The 18,432-nt window shown below is 34.3% G+C and overlaps 1 protein-coding gene across 3 annotated transcripts in view; it reads left to right on the top strand.

Moving 5' to 3' along the window:
* The window catches only part of LOC124428641 (maternal protein pumilio), a 65,013-nt gene that overhangs the window by 44,430 nt on the left and 2,151 nt on the right, over window positions 1-18,432 (top strand). For 2 of the 3 annotated variants that reach the window (XM_046972926.1, XM_046972942.1), the window contains 9 exons: window positions 10,305-10,700; window positions 10,850-11,090; window positions 11,585-11,749; window positions 12,129-12,248; window positions 12,372-12,666; window positions 12,758-12,998; window positions 13,225-13,615; window positions 13,704-13,872; window positions 14,323-18,432. The exon at window positions 14,323-18,432 is cut by the window's right edge and continues 2,151 nt beyond it. In XM_046972926.1, coding sequence (XP_046828882.1) covers window positions 10,305-10,700; window positions 10,850-11,090; window positions 11,585-11,749; window positions 12,129-12,248; window positions 12,372-12,666; window positions 12,758-12,998; window positions 13,225-13,615; window positions 13,704-13,872; window positions 14,323-14,638 — 2,334 coding nt within the window. In that variant the 3' untranslated portion in view covers window positions 14,639-18,432. The remainder of the gene's footprint in view (window positions 1-10,304; window positions 10,701-10,849; window positions 11,091-11,584; window positions 11,750-12,128; window positions 12,249-12,371; window positions 12,667-12,757; window positions 12,999-13,224; window positions 13,616-13,703; window positions 13,873-14,322) is intronic. The other variant, XM_046972933.1, reaches the window with a different exon arrangement.

Raw genomic sequence — 18,432 nt, 5'->3', positions numbered from 1 at the left:
AGCTAACACCTATATATATATATATATATATATATAGTTCTCACATCGTGCGTGTCTCTTCTTAATAAAATCTATCGATCCGACCTGAATTTCTTCATATTCTTGTAAATTCTGGAAAAGAATAAAAGAAAAAAGAAAAAAATTTCTTTCCCTTTTTCATCTTTTTTCTTTTTTCTTTTTTCCTTCGATATAGATAATTTTATATGTTAATATACTCCATATTGCCTTCTTTTGAGTATCATAAATCGAGAGGAAAATATGAAAATTGTTCTCTCTCTCTCTCTCTCTCTCTCTCTTTCTCTCTCTTTTATTTACCAATAATATATCATATCCTCTTAACAAGGTAAATCTTTAAAATATGAACGATAATAAAGTGTAAATCTTGAATGCGTAAGCATCGAACAGGGAAAAAGATCCGAGAGAGGAAGTCCATTTAACAAAGCGCGATGAGATGTTGCTTCGAGGTTAAAAATATAACATTAAAGCGTTGAAAGATACGCACTAGGGAACATCGGTGGCATGCTTGCCCTCCGACGTTTTTCTTTTTCTTTCTTTTTTCTTTTTTTTTTTTTTTTTTATTTTATTTATTTCTTTTTTCTTTCTTTTTTTTTATATAATTTTTCCTTTTTTTTTTTTGCTGTTTCATAAATATTAGATGAACGTTAGTGTATGGGATAGCGATATCAGAAGAAAGACAGAGAGAGAAAGAGAGAGAGAGAGAGGGGGGGGGAGAACGGGCAGGGTTATAGCTCTTTTCTAAGTGAAGATGAAAAAAAAAATTATATATATATATATATATATATATCACGCTTTAGAGTCAGGACAATAACCAGTCTTGTGGAAAGTATCCAATTTTTCTGCTCAACGGACGTATCGAAAGAGATAAATATCATTTTAAATATTCATTTTTTAAATATCTATCGTCAAACATATTTCATCGTTATTATAATTGTTACCGTTACATCTCTTCATTGAAACATTTATAATATTATTTATAGCAGGTGTGTAAAGAATATATTAATATATATATATATATATTCATACGTATATTCGTTTATTCTTCTTTTCTTTTTCTTTATTTTTCTTTATTTATTTATTTATTTATTTATTTATTTATTTATTTATTTATTTTTTTTTTTTTCTTAATTTTCGAATATATTATACCTGTCTGTAAAATGCAAAATTTGCCTGGTAATAAACGCCTTAATACTTGAATTACCTCGAACGGCTTGAAAATCGATCGATCTAAATAAAGAGGTTTAATAGTCGCATGTGTATATATATGTGTATATATATATATATATATATAAAAGTGCACTTGCAGGCTGTTAGGATATTTTTTTTTCTGCCGTTGTCTTCTATCTTCGCTTAAGAAAATAACTATGGGATTAGTCTCTAACCTTCTGGTGAAATTTTAAAAAGGGTAAGAAGAACAAAATTGCATTTATCCTATATAAAATAATTCATACTAGCTTTTTCATTCCCTTAGGAGAAGATATGGAAGAGAAGGGTCGTCTATCGTTTTACGTGCACGTTTTAATTTTAATCGAGCTCGAAAAGTAGGCGTCGGCCGATTAGGTTTCGATCGTAAACTGTGCTTATTTGATCGGTATTATATACATACATGCATACATAAATACATACATACATATATATATATATAAATACATGCATACATCAAAATATATATATATATATATACACACACATACCATATATTTATGTATAATATATATATAAAAGAAGCCGACAAGGCGCTTTCTCGTTATCGTCGTCGTCCACCAAACGAATTTCGATCCGCCTTTCAAGCTCGTTCCTCGGTTACACTTTCCAACTTTTCGATCGATCCTTGCGTCAAAAATCGCAGTAAAAGCGGCTTCGTTCGATTTTCCGCTCGACACGCTTTCTCCACTCGTCTATTTACCTTGTGAATATATACATATATATATATATATATATATATATATATATGTATATATATATATATATATATATATATATACAGTTTTAACATCTACTGCGTTGATCGCTTTACTCCTACTACCAACTTGCACGCTCTAACTATCACGATAGTTTTAATTTATGTATATTTTTACACCTTCCCTATGCTTTTCTTCGTAATATTGTAATATTTCATTTTGATTTAAGCGTTTCTGTACACTCAAGATTATTTACCATATATCTGTAGAAATGATTAATCATTTAATCAAGATTTTACATATATTAATTATGACGATGCAAATATGTAATTATTATATGAAAGGTAGTATGAAAAATTCTTATAATCGATTCATTTGTGTTATTCCTACAAATATCAAATATAAACGTTTGTAAAATTATTATTTCGCTAGACTATAGAAAATTCATATTGTCCAATTGTTTTTCATCTTTGAAGAGATAGGAAATTGAAAAAAGAAAAAGAGAGAGAGAGATAGAGAGTGAGAAGGGGATAGAAAAGAAAAACAAAAAAAATAAATAAATTTATAGACTCGATCAAATTCTATCGTTTCGATATATCCACAAAACCAAACGTTTTTAATATCGTTATATATGCACTGAATTTTGCAAGTAGACTAACATACATACATTCATACATCCATATATATATATATATATATATATATATATATATATATATATATATATATATCCAATAAAAGTGATTGTCGTATAAACACTTAAAACTAATCACTTCAAGAATCTATGACATCATCGTCGAATCTTCGAATCTAAAGCAAACATTTGAGGGGAACAAATGTGAATCTTAAACTAAATTGAAATATCTCGAAGAAAGGAGCGAATGAAAAAAATAAGAAGAATAATAAAACGCGGTAACGATTATTCGCATGTCCTGTGTTCATCTTTCATTTTGGTCAAGGGGAAAGAGAGAGAGAGAGAGAGAGAGAGAGAGAGAGAGAGAGAGAGAGAGAGAGAGAGAGCAGAAAGTAAGGCGAGGCCCGATTAACGTCCCATTAGGCTTCACTAGGGCTTTACCTGACCGCGCCCTTAAAGGCTATCCGATAATAAAATCCGCGTCATTTTGTTAAAAGCTATGACGAAAAAAGAGAAAGGTGAAAAGATAAAGAGAAAGAGAGAGGGAGAGAGAGAAGGAGAGAAGAGATATCTGATATCAAGGTGTGGCCCAAGCCCTTATCATGCTACTTTCCTTCCGTTTTCATCTCTCTACCTATCTCTTTCTACCTTTCTCTCTTTCTCTCTTTCTCTTTCTCTCTCTCACCCCCGCAACAATCCATTGCCTTTTTGTTCCGCGTAGCTATGTACGCTTACGCCGGCTGCGAAAGTTTATTTTAATTGAATTTTGCAAGTAGACCAACGCGCGCCTCTCGTACATATAACGGGAAAAGGCCGGGCGCGAGATGAGTCCGCGGATAGAGAACGGTTGACAATGGCTATTGTTTCTGGTGAATCCCACACGGTGCATCCAGCACCATGCGTGCCATCCATCGTTTCTCTCTCTCTTCCCCCCTTTCCTTCTCTTTTTTACTGTTCTCTCTGTCACATGCAATTCAGAAACCGTTCCTCTTTTTTTTCTTTTTTTCAATTTTTCTTTCTTTTTTTTTTTTTTTATATTCCTCTCTCCTCTCCTCTTCACTTCTATCCTTTTCTTTTCTCTTCTTTTCTCTTCACTTCTCACTTCTATTCCTTCCAGCTGACTTTCATTATTATTTCTCTCGATCAACCAACAACCGGCGTCGTTTCATAGTAGTCCCGGAATGTCACGTGGCTTTGGAGTGAAGGAACTCGCAAGAGTTTTTTTTTTTGTACGTGGAAAACGGTACAAACTACAAGCTGTGAGGTCGAAGGGAATCGCGCTGAAGGAGTAGGGGGAAGAGTATTATGGGGAGAGGAAGGAAGAGGAGGTGTAGTAGAGGTACGTGGATGGTGGTTTCCCTGTTCATCGACCACAGCTTGGGTCAAATCGATCGGTTCTCTCTCTCTCTCCTCTCTCTCTCTCTCTCTCTCTCTCTCTCTCTCTCTCTCTCTATCTATCTATCTATCTATCTATCTGTCTATTTGTCTATCTCTATCTCTATCTTTTTCTCAGTGCGTCTGGGAAACCGGTTTCTTTCTACCAATGAAACATTAACGCCAGCGGGTTCTATCCATGCTCTCTATCTATCTACTTATCTATCTATCTAACTATCCAGCTATTTATCTATCTCTTTTCATCTACTTACTTAGAAAGTACTCCCGTCCGGTGGTAAGGCCTCTAAATAGTAGGAAATCTCAAACGATCCACGTTTGCTGCGTTTTGAAATTGATGAAGAGCTTGAAAGATCATCCTTCAATGTAATAATAATAAAGTAATTATAAAAGTAGCCTCTTATAATTTTACTTTATTATTATTATTATTATTATTATCATTATTATTATTATTATTATTATTATTATTAGATTCATCTATCTGATACATAGTAATGAATATATTCAATTTTTCCAACACTTTTTAATGATCATAATGGAATACGCGAACATATATATATATATAAATATAAATGTAAATTTAATCTTATCCTTACGAGCGTGTCCCTATCGACAAGACAAACCAAGATCAAAGACTCCAGATTATCATGTAATCGATCATTCGGAGCCTTGACCTCTTTTAACCAAGAAGCACATGATGATGATGTTGATGATGATGATGATGATGATGATGCTGTGTCCTCGAATATAGTCTTAACAAAATTCCATTCTTTATCTTTCAATCTCTCCCTACCTACTTCCCTCCCTCCCTAACCTTTCTTTATCTCTATCTTTATCTATTCATCCATCTTCGTCATTACATCAGAATATTTGTTCCTTTACATACTTTTCGACGATTCTCGGTATCGTTTTCTACGTATTATATCTAATCTTATAAACATTTTTGCATTAATGAGTTAACGACGAACATTATTCTTAAGAATATCAAAAGAAAGAAAAAGAAGAAGAAAGAGAAAGAGAAGAAGAAGAAGAAGAAGAAGAAGAAGAAATGGCGGTCGGGTCGATAGCGGTCGAGGTACCCGTGTATATTCCGTACGCGGCAAGTTAGCCGAGCTAACGGTGCTCTGAAGCGGTTAAGTAACGGGTTGCGCCACGACGATTTGTCGTCGTTGTACTTTTATTTCACGCGGGACGAGATACTTCCACGAATATATATCCATCCTTCTTTCTTCCTCCACGTCATCCTGAACTCTTCTTCATTCTCTTCCTCTTATATATTTCTCTTAACCCTTAATCTCTTCACTCGTCCCTTCTCTTTCTTTCTCTCTTTCCCTTTTTCTTTTTTCTTTTCTTTTCTTTTTTTTCCCCTCTCTTCCCTCTTCATTTCGAAGGAAGGATATCAAGGCCAATCAAATTTGCCGTTCTACAAAAGATTCTCTCACCAATAATATAGTAGCAGTACCGTTCATCGTCGTCATCATCATCATCATCATCATCATCATCATCATCATCATCATAGGATTCTAATCACGACTCGATAAATGGTCCGGAAGTTAACGACCGAGCTACAACGTCATCTCCGTCGTTGAATACGAAGAACTCTTTTCTATCCTCGAGAGTTCTTCGACCGATCGATAAAACCGTTCGTTGCCGACATTACAACTCTTTTTCTTTTGCTCTTTATTCCGCTGCCCCTCCTCTTCCCGCCCCCCCCCCTTTCTCTCTCTCTTTCTCTCTCCTTTTTTTTTTCTTTTTTTCTCCCCTCTCCTCCCCTTTTTTCTCTTACTTTTTTTTTTCTTCTTCTGCACGCGTGCACTTACGTTACTTCAGTTAGTTATTGCTTATTCAAGATTATTTATTCCAAGAACGTAGACGCCAATCTCAGGAGAGGGCCAGCAAATTTACGTAATATCTCGTTTCTAAATCTACTTCGTCGAGGTTCAAGGACGACTTTTTCGTTTGCTTCATCATATAACGGGTCTGCTATGAGAGAGGGGGGCGGTGGAGAAGGGGTAGGAAAAAGGAGAGAGAGAGAGAGAGAGAGGATATATGTATATATGTACAATAAATATCTATGTCAATTTGCATATATATATATATTTATATATAATACTATACACCTAATGTTTGAAAATTCATACCAATTTGTTTTATCATGGAAGTAATATTCAACTCAGAGATTTCTTTCCAAACACACCCAAACCCCCTCGCCCCGTTATAATATTAATTCGTATTATTCATATCGATTAAAATTAACATATATTTGCTAAGAAAAATAATATTTACGATTTTTTTCCTTTCCGTTTTTGTTCTTTTTTTTTTCTTTTACTTTTTTCTTTTTTCGAATGTGAAATCGAATATGAAATCTGAAATCTGTTTGATCGACGGATTACATGGATTTAATATTTAGAAAAAAAATAAAAACAATATAAAAAAAAAAAAAAAATAAAAAAAGTATGGGTAACGAAAAAAAAAAAAGAATAATACGTTTATTGTATTCATAAATTTCCAAAATTGTAACTTCTCTAGCTGTTACTATGCTTCCATAAATTATTTTGTCGTCCATTTATACCCGAGAACAAAGTTTTAATTATTTAATCGAATTCCTCAATTTTCTATCCAAACATTCGACTCTCAACGAACAAACAATTTATCGAGTTTTCTAATAATTTAGTGTTGACAACAGATTAGTCTTGCACGAGTAAAAAAAGATGCTTTACGTCTTTTGTGATTACATCTTGAAAAAGATTTAACATCTGCAGCCACTACTACTGTATTCCATAAATTGTTCTGTCCATTTAAACAAAAAGGTAGTGTAAATTATTTAATCGTATCATCGATTCTTTTTTCTTTTTTCTTTTTTCTCTTTTTTCCCCCTATTGAAACTTGATTCAATAACGAATAATTGATTGAGTTTAGAATCAAAACTAGAACTAGAAAAGAAAAGAAAAAAAAAAAAAAAAAAGTAATATTTTCAATCGATACTGTTTGACATAAATTATTTTATTGTCTATTTGAAAGAAGACGAAAAAAAAAACAATCTAAATGATTTAATCGAATTTTCAACTTTTTTTTTTCTTTTTTTCTTTCCTTCTTTTTTGTTTTTTTTTTGTTTTCTTGTTTTTTTTTCCTTTTCTTTTTTTTCCATGGAAACTGAATTCTATAATGAATCAGTTGATAGAGTTTTAAATTGAAACTAGAGCTGAAAGAACAATGCTCAGTTCAAAATAATCGAAAAGGAAACGTCGTCGTCATTTAGCTGTCCGAGATCTCAACGATCGCGTTGAGTTTCGCGAGCATCGAACGACGAAACCAAACGCGATCGCGGATGCGTGTCCCGATTCGACGAGGCTCACGACAGTATCTGTTCCAGGCCGGCGCGTTCCTCGATTTCTCTTCCTGCTTCGAAGTCTCGTTGCTCTGCTCTCTCCCTTCCACCTTTCGTGACGAGAATCTCGTCGAGATTTTTGCTGTATTTCTAGTTACGAACATGAACTGTTACTAGCTACTATTTACCTGCTATTATTATTACTGATACTACTACTAGCTACTATTTATCTGCTATTATTATTACCGATACTACTACTAGCTACTATTTACTTGTTATTAATATTACCACCATCACCATCACCACCATCACTACTATTACTACTACTATTGATATCACTATCTACTATTTACTTGCTATTATTATTACTAATACTACTAGTACTAATACTACTAGTACTAATACTACTAGTTACTATTTACTACCAGGTTACACACATTTACCTGCTATTATTATTACTATTGCTACTGGTACTATTACTAGCTACTATTTACCTGCTATTATTATTACTATTGCTACTGATACTATTACTAGCTACTATTTACCTACTATTATTATTGCTACTGCTACTGCTACTGGTAATATTACTAGCTATTATTGTTGTTATTATTCTTGTAATTTGGGGATGCTATAAGTAAAATAGTGTTACAGATTCGGGCCAATCGTGTTGTATAAACTTAATGTTAAAAAACGATCGCTCGAGGGTTATCGTTTTGAAAGTCAAACGAGCGTGTTCCAATAGGTTCATTGAACTCTCTACCCTAACAAACCCGTTTTCGTGTCGGATTTTTAGTATCTCACGTGTACGTACATAACGTGTGTTTAACGTTTCTTTCTCTCCCCCTTCCCCCTCTCTCTCTTCCTTTCTCTGTCTGTCCGTCTATATTTCTTCCTCATTCTCGACGAAGTTCCACTTGACTTTTCTCTTTACCTCCTTCGCATACGTACGTGCCTTTTAAATGAACGGCCGACTTTATTATTATTAAGATTCACCACGAACGTCGTTGGTTTATGTAGTCACTAGTACATAATGGTTGCCAATAAACGTGCCGTGCTAACCCGAGACTATGACTCGAGTTTCGAGTTTTGCATGGGCGAAAAGGAAGAATCGATATTATGGCACTGTCGTCGTTGTTCTAAAAGAGAAGGATTTTCAAGCCTCACACCGTACTTTGGTGGTGGAAACCTTATATATTCGATGGTGTGACTCATGCTTGTTTGCTTGCTTGCTTGCTTTTAGGGACACGTAACTCTCAGCCCGTATTCTCACCTAGAAAACTATATTCTCCATCGGCATTGTTTCTCACTCGTTCGAAATTGAACTCTCCACCTTTTTCCCCTAACCCTTTCTTCTCTCTCTCTCTCTCTCTCACTTTATTCTCGTAACAACACCTATCCCACCCTTCGACCTTTCAAGCTCACTTCACCAAGCTCTTTTCAAACCCAATCGTCACGATATTTCCATTGAGACCTCCGTTAAACCGTGACGATAGGGAGGCGACCATCTATACGATATAATAATGACTTCTCGTGCGTAACCCCACGCTACAGAATTACGCCAATGACCGAATAGCCCGTCGACCTTGTTCGCGTTTAACGAAACTCCATCATGGCGGCGATATATATATATATATATATATATATATATATATATATATATCGTTCTTTCTGGTCTCGTTCATAAACAGTACATTCAACTTGCATCTTAGAGAATAAATTTGCTTCGTCTAATTAACGTCCATAGAGGGTTGGGGTGAGGAGAAGGGGTAGGGTGTAAGGTAGAAGGAGAAATGAGAAGAATAGAGAAGGGGAAGGAAGGGTAGGCGCAACTCAGCGTAAACGTTATTAACGAAGATCGGAAAGAAAGATCTAAAAAAAAAAAGGAGAGAGAAGAGAGAGAATCTTCGCGGTTTACGCGTAGAATATTCGCAGAGTGTAACCGTGGCCTTGGTTCAAGCGCGAGCTGCTTCCGGAAGAGGTTAATACCCGAAACGCATCGCTGCCTTCGAGGTCTGGAGCGTGTCGCTCGGATGGTTCGAAACTAGCCTCTAATATATATATATATATATATTTATATATATCAAGCTATTTATGGAAGCTATTTTATATATATATATATATATATAATATATAATATATAATATATAATATATAAAATAGCTTTTATATCTAACTTCGTCTTGCTCTTCTTTCGAGATTTCTCATCATTCTATCAATTTGTATTTCTATAGGAAAATATATTCCCGGAAAATAAATCGGTAAACGTTTGAAATATCTTCTCAAATATCGATCAGAAGTTGATCGAGAGGGGGGCAGAGAGAGAGAGAGAGAGAGAGAGAGAGAGAGAGAGAGAGAGAGAGAGAGAGAGAGAGAGAGAGAGAGAGAGAGAAATCATCGACGTAGAAATAGTTTTTCGTTGACGTAATATGTAATCGTTAAACGGTAAAAGAAACTTTGATGATATGATGACAGCAAGAGGATTGGAAAAGGACCCAGGTATATTGGAGTTTTCTAGCCGTTTAAAACTAGTCAACGCGTCACGGTAAATCGTGGCCGCGTTTGTTGGTCAATTAAAGTCTGGAGCAACAACCGGTGTACAAACTGTGGTGGTAGAAGGCGAACGATCGTCGTCGGTGAACGTCCGCAGGGGGTCGTCGACCTAAGCCGGCAAGAGAACGAACTCCGGCGTCTCCGATTTGTTGTACGTGCCGCTCTTACGTTACCGTCGACAGGGAACTTCGACGTTCTTCATCGTACTTACCGTTCTCGGCTTCGTAGAATTTTCCGTATCCATTGGATTTTCGTGCCTGTTCTCCTGCGAGAAAAGAAAAAGAACGAGAACGCGAATGATTATAGATCGCAGTTCTTTTTTTCTTTTTTTTTTTTTATATTCTTACGTTCGCAAAGATCTTATTTATAGAATCATAGGTTCAATATAGAAAACTAGAAATAAAATCGAGAATTAAGAGAGAATACCAATCGAATTATATTTTTTTATTTATTCTCTTCTTTTTTTTTTCCTTGTTCCCAGCAATTGTTTCGCAGTCAGCCGCAAGGCGCAACGCCGCAACAATTACAATTGCTACAACAGCAACAGCAACAGCAACAACAACAACAATATCTGGCTGCGTCTCAGGCTCAACAGCAGCAGCAACAGCAACAACAGCAACAACAAAATTTTCCCACGGCACCGTACACCGTTATAAGTGGACAAGAACCATACGTAGGAGCTTTGATAGCTGGTGCACCGCCACCAGTGGTACCTCAGTATTATGGAGTTGGCCCATGGGTTTATCCCGCTGGTCTACTACCGCAAGCACCTCCGCAAGCTGCGGCCCCACCACCACCGAGACGACCGTTAACACCTTCCTCGGCAGCGGCCGCGGCGGCTGCGGCCCAAGACACCGCAAATAATTTGGCACAAACGGTAAACTTATAGAAATCTTAATTCCTTTTCGTTCAAATAAAAAAAATATCTTTTTATGTTTCTTTAACGTAACCTACTTCAGATTCATTCATAACATTCGTAACATTCGTAACATTTATTTATTTCTTTCTTTGTAATTTTTTATTCAGGTTCAAGGTCAATATCAGGTTATACCAGCTTATTACGATCAAAATGGATCCATAGTTATGGGCGGTGTACGCGGCCTTAGTTCCGCGGCAACTCCGATGAGATTAGTCAGCCCAGCACCCGTTCTAGTGAACAGAGCTCCTTCTCAACCACCTCCTGGACCACCTGCTCCTCCACCACCGAGTCTTTATTCACAGGCGACCCCGACATCGCATAGTAATGCCACGCCTGGTGAATGTTTAGGTAATATATCTTAGTGATAATAAACGTCACAGTTTTTCCATTGAATCCAAACTCTAAACGAGATCGGTTCATCTACGTTACGATTTCTATATTATGATTTCATGTTGAACACGCATGTGTATATTTTTTATGTTCAAACAGTTTGGAAAAGTCACGTTTGATATATCCTAATTGTAACATTATAACGTCTTATCTATCTGTCATCGATCGTTGCATTTTGTATATAAATCATGTTTGTCTGTGCGATCTGTTAACCATATTGTGACTAAAATACAACATATATATATATATATATATATATATATATATATATATATCAATTTATGTATGTATATGTAAATGATATCTCATTATAAATGCAATAAACCGTGTACGTGTGCATGTGTACAGATGTATCGACTAAAGCTTTTAGACGGTATATGGTTTTGTAACACAGGCCGAATTCTCATTGATAACTAAGAGTGTTGTGTATGGGTTGCGGGCTTTCGGTGCAGGTCTGGCAGCGTGCAGCGCAGCAGCGGTTGTTGCGCAAGCTCAAGCAGTTGCCGCACAACAGGCACAACAACAAGGATCAGGACTTGCCGCAGGTCTGGCGGCTTTAGGATATGGAGGTTCTCCTCTTGGAGCATTGGGCTCACCTGCCCAACTTCAAACAACAGGTATTTAATCCCGTCGAGTTGTCCTCGTTTTCACGTTTTATTAATAACTCTTATCGACCTTTGACTGATGTGAAAGAATTGTGTTGTACATAATTTACTAAACGTAGCCTTTGCATGCTTTTATTATCGTCATTAATTATTTCATTTTGTTTCGTTATAAACATTTCTTGTCAAACATTCAAAAGTAAAAAACGATCGAATCCATGATCCGGGGATATGAAGATGATTTAGAAGGATGAAAAAAGATCATTGAAAGATAATAGAACAATGAATTTATTTAATTTGCTTTATTGATTTTATTTTATTATTTTTTTTTTTCTTTCTTTCTTTCTTTTCTTTTCTTTTCTTTTTTTCTTATAATCTACGTTAATCTGTTCAGGTTTGGGACTTGGAGCATCATCGACAGGAAGAAGGGATTCCTTCGATAGGAATACATCGGCATTTAGCCCAAGTTTGGAATACAGTCGAGCGAAATGGCCACAAAGTTATGGAGCTCTTGGTAAATATATACTTTTCTTATATAGAAGTATATTTTTTCTCTATATCTCTGTTTCTCTTCGAACAATATTTAAAGAAAATTTGAAAGTGTCGTATAAAATTTTGTAAAAATTACTTTGTTTAGGTACAGTAACGGCTTCGCCAAGTCCATTAGGATTATCTTTGACTCCACCACCAACTTTAGGAGGATCCTTGGGTGGACTTGTAGGAGGTGCGAATCGAGTATCAGCTGCTCCAGGTGCCGAAGCTAAATTCCGTGCAAGCGCTGTACCAGCATTAACAGCTAATGGTGTATTCGGTTCGAGCAGTTCTCTTTTCCCAAATTTGGTCGGTAAAGCAGGCCGTACCGGAGCTACGAATATCGGGGATAAAAATGCTGGAGGTCGATCTCGTCTTTTGGAGGATTTTAGAAATAATCGGTTATTGTCCTTCTTCAATTTTATATTTTAAAATATTTATGGAAATATATTCTTCATGAATAAATTACAAAAATTGTCTATTCCCTTTCAGATTCCCGAGTCTTCAATTACGTGATTTGGTTAATCATATCGTTGAGTTCAGTCAAGATCAACATGGTTCACGTTTCATTCAACAAAAGTTAGAACGTGCTTCTGCCAGCGAGAAACATCTCGTATTTCAAGAGATACTTGCTTCTGCTTATTCTCTTATGACAGACGTTTTTGGGAATTATGTCATACAAAAGTTCTTTGAATTTGGAACGCCCGAACAAAAATCTACTTTAGCGCAAAAGGTATGATTATTGTATACACACACACACATGTATATATATATATATATCTGATATTTGCATTAATAGTTATATATCAACATTAAAAAAGATAATAATATATATTAAACGATATTACAAAGTTATTATTGATATTAAAAAAAAATAAAATAAAATAAAATAATATTATATTAAATGAAATAAAATATATATTTCTTTCTCAAACGAATATATCATTTATTAATTGTAGGTTCGAGGCCATGTGTTACCTTTGGCACTACAGATGTATGGCTGCAGAGTAATACAAAAGGCTCTTGAATCTATTGGGCCGGAACAGCAACAAGAAATTGTACGAGAATTAGATGGGCACGTATTGAAATGCGTTAAAGATCAAAATGGAAATCACGTTGTTCAAAAATGTATCGAATGCGTCGAACCAAGAGCATTACAGTTTGTTATCGGTGCATTTGCTGGACAAGTTTATTCATTGAGTACTCATCCGTATGGATGTAGAGTAATTCAACGTATATTGGAACATTGCACTCCTGAACAAACACAAGGGATTTTACAAGAATTGCATGCCGCCACCGATCAGCTTATACAAGATCAATATGGTAATTACGTCATTCAGCATGTACTCGGTAAGTAAAATTATTTATACGATATAATTCGTATCCTATCTATCTATATTTATTTTCTTATAAATCGCTTTATTAACTTTCGTCTTAGAGCATGGAAAGCCAGAGGATAAAACACAATTGATTAGTAGCGTCAGGGGTAAAGTACTTGCACTATCACAACACAAATTTGCAAGCAATGTTGTGGAAAAATGTGTTACCCATGCTACGAGACAGGAACGCGCCGTTCTCATTGAAGAAGTTTGCGGTTTTAATGACAAGTAAATAAATTTTTTTTTATTATAAATTTTTTTTTATATACATATATCCCTAGTTGTACCTGTGGAACAGCCTATACCAATATATATATATATATATATCCCTAGTTGTAAGACATCCCATACCAACTTTGAGCTCAATTAAAACAATTTGTGCATTGCATGATTTATGAATTTTTTTTTTTTTTTTATGATGACAATATTGGAAATACGTTTTCAAATCTGCTGATGATTATTTCTGAGGCTTGAAAGAATATATAATGTTTTTTTTTTGGAAGTTAAAATTGTTCATTTATATAAATGATAGCTGCTCAAAGAGTCCCTGGGATGAAATTATTTTGAGATGTGCACAACTAAGCGAGATATATATATATATATATATATATATATATATATATATAACGTTAAACTTATTAATTATATGATTATTCGATTGATTTGTTTGCAAACTAGCGCGCTCAATGTTATGATGAAGGATCAATACGCTAATTACGTGGTACAGAAGATGATAGATGTGGCAGAGCCTGCACAACGTAAAGTGTTGATGCACAAGATTCGCCCGCATTTAGGAAGTCTCCGCAAGTATACGTATGGCAAGCATATAATCGTTAAATTAGAGAAATTCTTCATGAAGACAGCATCCGCTATGGGAGTATCAACGCCAGCTGGTGCCTCGAATAATAGCGGAGATCTTGGACCGATCGGACCTCCAGCATCCGCTGCTGGTACTGTTTCTACGCCGGCGCAACAGTCCACGCAGGTTTTATAAGCGCACGATTTTTGAAACTCTCTTCTCTCCCCCCCCTCCCACCAAATAAGCAAAAAATTTTCACATGCCCGACACCACCATACTTTACGGTAAACATCGACTAGGCTCATCATTCTACATTTATCTGTTTACATCACCATATTTTACGCATTTCGAGAGTTACGTTATGATTATCTTTCTTCAAGTATAACATACTAAGAAAGAATGAAAGAAAGAAAAAAAGAAAGAAAAAAAAGTAAAAAAATTAATCTAGAATTTAGCAGGTTCGTTATTGCAAAGAATGGATGGTTGTTATTATTTCTTACAGCATTATTAAACTTACGTTATTTGTACAGATTTTCGAAAATTTCATTGATAAAATGAGAATCATGGCACGATATATATATATATACACATACACTGACACACACACACACATATATATATATATACACACACATATATATATATTTTTTTTTTTCTTTCATGAAAAATAAGTGTCTCCGAGAAAGGGGAAACGAAAAAGGAAGAAAGAAAAAGATCACGCAAATTCGTAGATTCGATGGTTAAGAAAAAAAAAAAAAAAAGAAAGAAAGAAAGAAAGAAAGAGAGAAAGGAAAGGTGTGCGTTAGTGCATTTTTTCTATCGTTGCATTATTAGAGAAGAAAATATATTCTTCGAGAGTTTCATGTATTAATTGAATTGTATTCAAATATCGTAAAGAGTTTAGCATTATTAATGACGTTCGTCAATGAGTTTTCGTTTGAGAAGACGGTAAGCTATGGGCATGTTATATATAAACAAACAAACAAACAAACAAACAAAATAATAATAATAACAAGAAGAAGAAGAAGAAGAAGAAGAAGAAGAAGAAAGAACAAAAGAAAGAATGAAACTGATAGATAAACGAATATACGCGAAATTAATCGTGGCGGCTAAGATGGATATATATATATGTATATATATATATATGTATATATATATATATGTATATATATATATGTGTTGACATATATAAAAGAGATCGTTCGAAGAGATACGATTAAATCTCACATAAATAATAATTAAAGATCGAAAAGTGTTATCGAAAGGTTTGTAGAAGTTAAAGCAGTATTCTGCTAATGTGTTTAGAACTAAAAACAGGGCTAGAGAGAGAGAGAGACAGATAGAGAATGAGAGAATGAGAGAGAGAGAGAGAGAGAGAGAGAGAGAGAAAGAGAGAGTGAGACAGATTTCGACGATGATTAGGAGCCGAGAGAGATGACCGTATCTCGCGCAGATGTATTAAATCGTAAAAGTGCGTAATAATAAGAGCGATTCGAAGTGAGTTTGTCGGCTATAGTAAGAGAAACTCGGCATAGGAAAAAAGAAAATAAAAAAAAAGGATCGTGGATGAAAGAGAGAAAAACTACTAAAAAGGGGATGTTAGAGCCAGCTAGCATAGTTGTTAGTGTGCTGGATGCATTTATATTGTATTGCGCGCGCGCGCGCGACAAGCATGTACCGCGTAATAAATATAATAAGCAGCGTTTAAATAATCGTAAAAGCAAAAAAAAAAAAAGCAAAAGAAAAAAAAAGAAGTCGCGAAAAGATGCTCAACCAACATCTTACTCATAAATCTTTCGCGAGTCTCTGCATGTAAAACGAAACGGTAGTCCGAAATTTTTCGCGTTTTTTTTTTATTTTTTTTTTTTTTTTTCTTTTTTAATTTTCTTCTTTATTTTTTTTCGTGCGGGTTTCTTTTCCTTTTTTTTTTTATTTTTTTTTTCTTTTATTTTTTTTTTTTTTCTTTTCTCCTCGTTTCGCGGTATATACTTGATCAAAGCACGTATTTGCAACAAATATAAACAAAGATGAAGTAAGGTGAAGAGTTTGAGAGAATAAAGATTAGGAGTTATACAGATACATAGCATTTGACATGGGAACGAAGCAAAAACAAACATACATACATACACATATACATACATACATATATACATACATACATACATATATACATACATACATACATACATACATACACATATACACATATACATACATACATATTAATAAATTAACTAACTGAAGCACCCACTGATTTGATCTTGACCGCTGATGATCATCTGCCCCCTGACTGCTTCGAACGTTCATATTGAAAGAAAACAAAAAGACCAACTTTAATAATCGCTCATTTTTTACATCGTGACAAATTTCGGAGGCGAACGGAAAGATATAATTATTAATATTATTATTATTATTTTCTAATTTTCTTTTTTTTTTTTTCCCTCATTTCTTTTACTTTTCCTACTTATATATGTGTATATATATATATGTATATATATATGTATCGATATATATATATATACACATATATATTTATTTTGTTTTCTTTCTTCCTCTTTATCTTTATTTTTTATTATTATTATATATATATATTTTTTTTTCTCTCTCTAATACGTGTGGTTTACTTAGAAAGGAAAGACAGGCAAAGAATAAGGAGAAATAATGTGCCGACATTACCACATATATATACATACATATATATATATATTTTTTTTCTCCTTTTTTTTTCGTTTTACATTCGTTGCCCTCCGATCGTATAAAGTACGGGCGCCATTGTTTATTTTTTCTTTTCTTGATTTTTTTTTTGTTTTTTTTTTCCTGTTTTATTTCTGTTTTTTGTCTTTTTTTTTTTTTTTTTTTTTTTTTTTGTTTTTTTTTATACCTCTCTCTCACACATCCATCAACCAAACCTTTATCTCCTCCCCCACATTCTCCTTCGAAAGCCCCCCCCCTCTCCCCAAATTTTCCCAATCTCCCTTAGATCCCTCGAATTTTGTAAATTGTGATATAAATAAATAACAAATGTGTATAGGTACGACGTGACATCCGATCGCGCGAAGAAGCGTAAATTAAAAACGGATATTTTGTTTCTCACGGGAATTCCCTCTTTTTTAACGGACTCTGTGTATATTGTATATTATAATAATTACTAATTATATTAAATTTAAATATGTGGTTTACGTTCCCTAAATATGCTGCTGCTACTGCTGCTCCTCCTTCTCTTCTATATCCTTCCCCTACCCTCTTCTTCCTTCCTTCTCCTCTTTCTCATTAAAGAAAATATGAATGAATGAGTTAACATCATACATACATATATATGTATATATATATATATATATATATATATATATGTATATGTTGTGTGTATATATGTATGTATATGTTATATATATATATGTATAAGGTATATATATATTCTCGTTCCTCTTTTTACAATCCTTTTTAATAAGTCCAAATCTCGTACCATAGAAATTTTTTCCTTTCCCTATTCCACGCATCCCTTTTCTCAAATGTAAAATATAAATATTTTTGACAAAAGTATAAGCGCGTTAGGAAAGAAAAAAAGAATGAAAAAAAAATTCTCCTCCTCCTCCCCTCCCTCTCCTTTTCTATTCCTCTCTTATATCTAGAATTACTCTACCTTTTCCCTTCACCTCATCCTATGTCTTTCTTTTTCCATCCACATACTCTCCTATTTATCCGTCCTTTCCTAATTTTCAAATGATTGCAGCGTTTACGGTAATCTTCGAACGTAACTAAAAACTTATTGTATATTGTATAAACGATAACCGCGTTCTTAAACAAACAAACAAACAAACAAACAAAAAGAAAAAGATCGTCAGGAAAATAATGTGCACAAAAAAAAAAGGTGTGTATGATATATTATTTCTGCGCCATCTCCCCTCTTATTTTTTCATCCCCACCTCCCCTCTATATTCTCCATGTATTACCGGCACACTGATTATATAATTTTTTTTTTTTTCCCCCAC

This window comes from Vespa crabro, chromosome 1 (assembly GCF_910589235.1).
Source record: "Vespa crabro chromosome 1, iyVesCrab1.2, whole genome shotgun sequence".
In the NCBI taxonomy this organism is placed as follows: Eukaryota; Metazoa; Arthropoda; class Insecta; order Hymenoptera; family Vespidae; genus Vespa; species Vespa crabro.
Note: the sequence above shows the minus strand (reverse complement) of the source record. Positions and strands in the feature narration are given on the sequence as shown.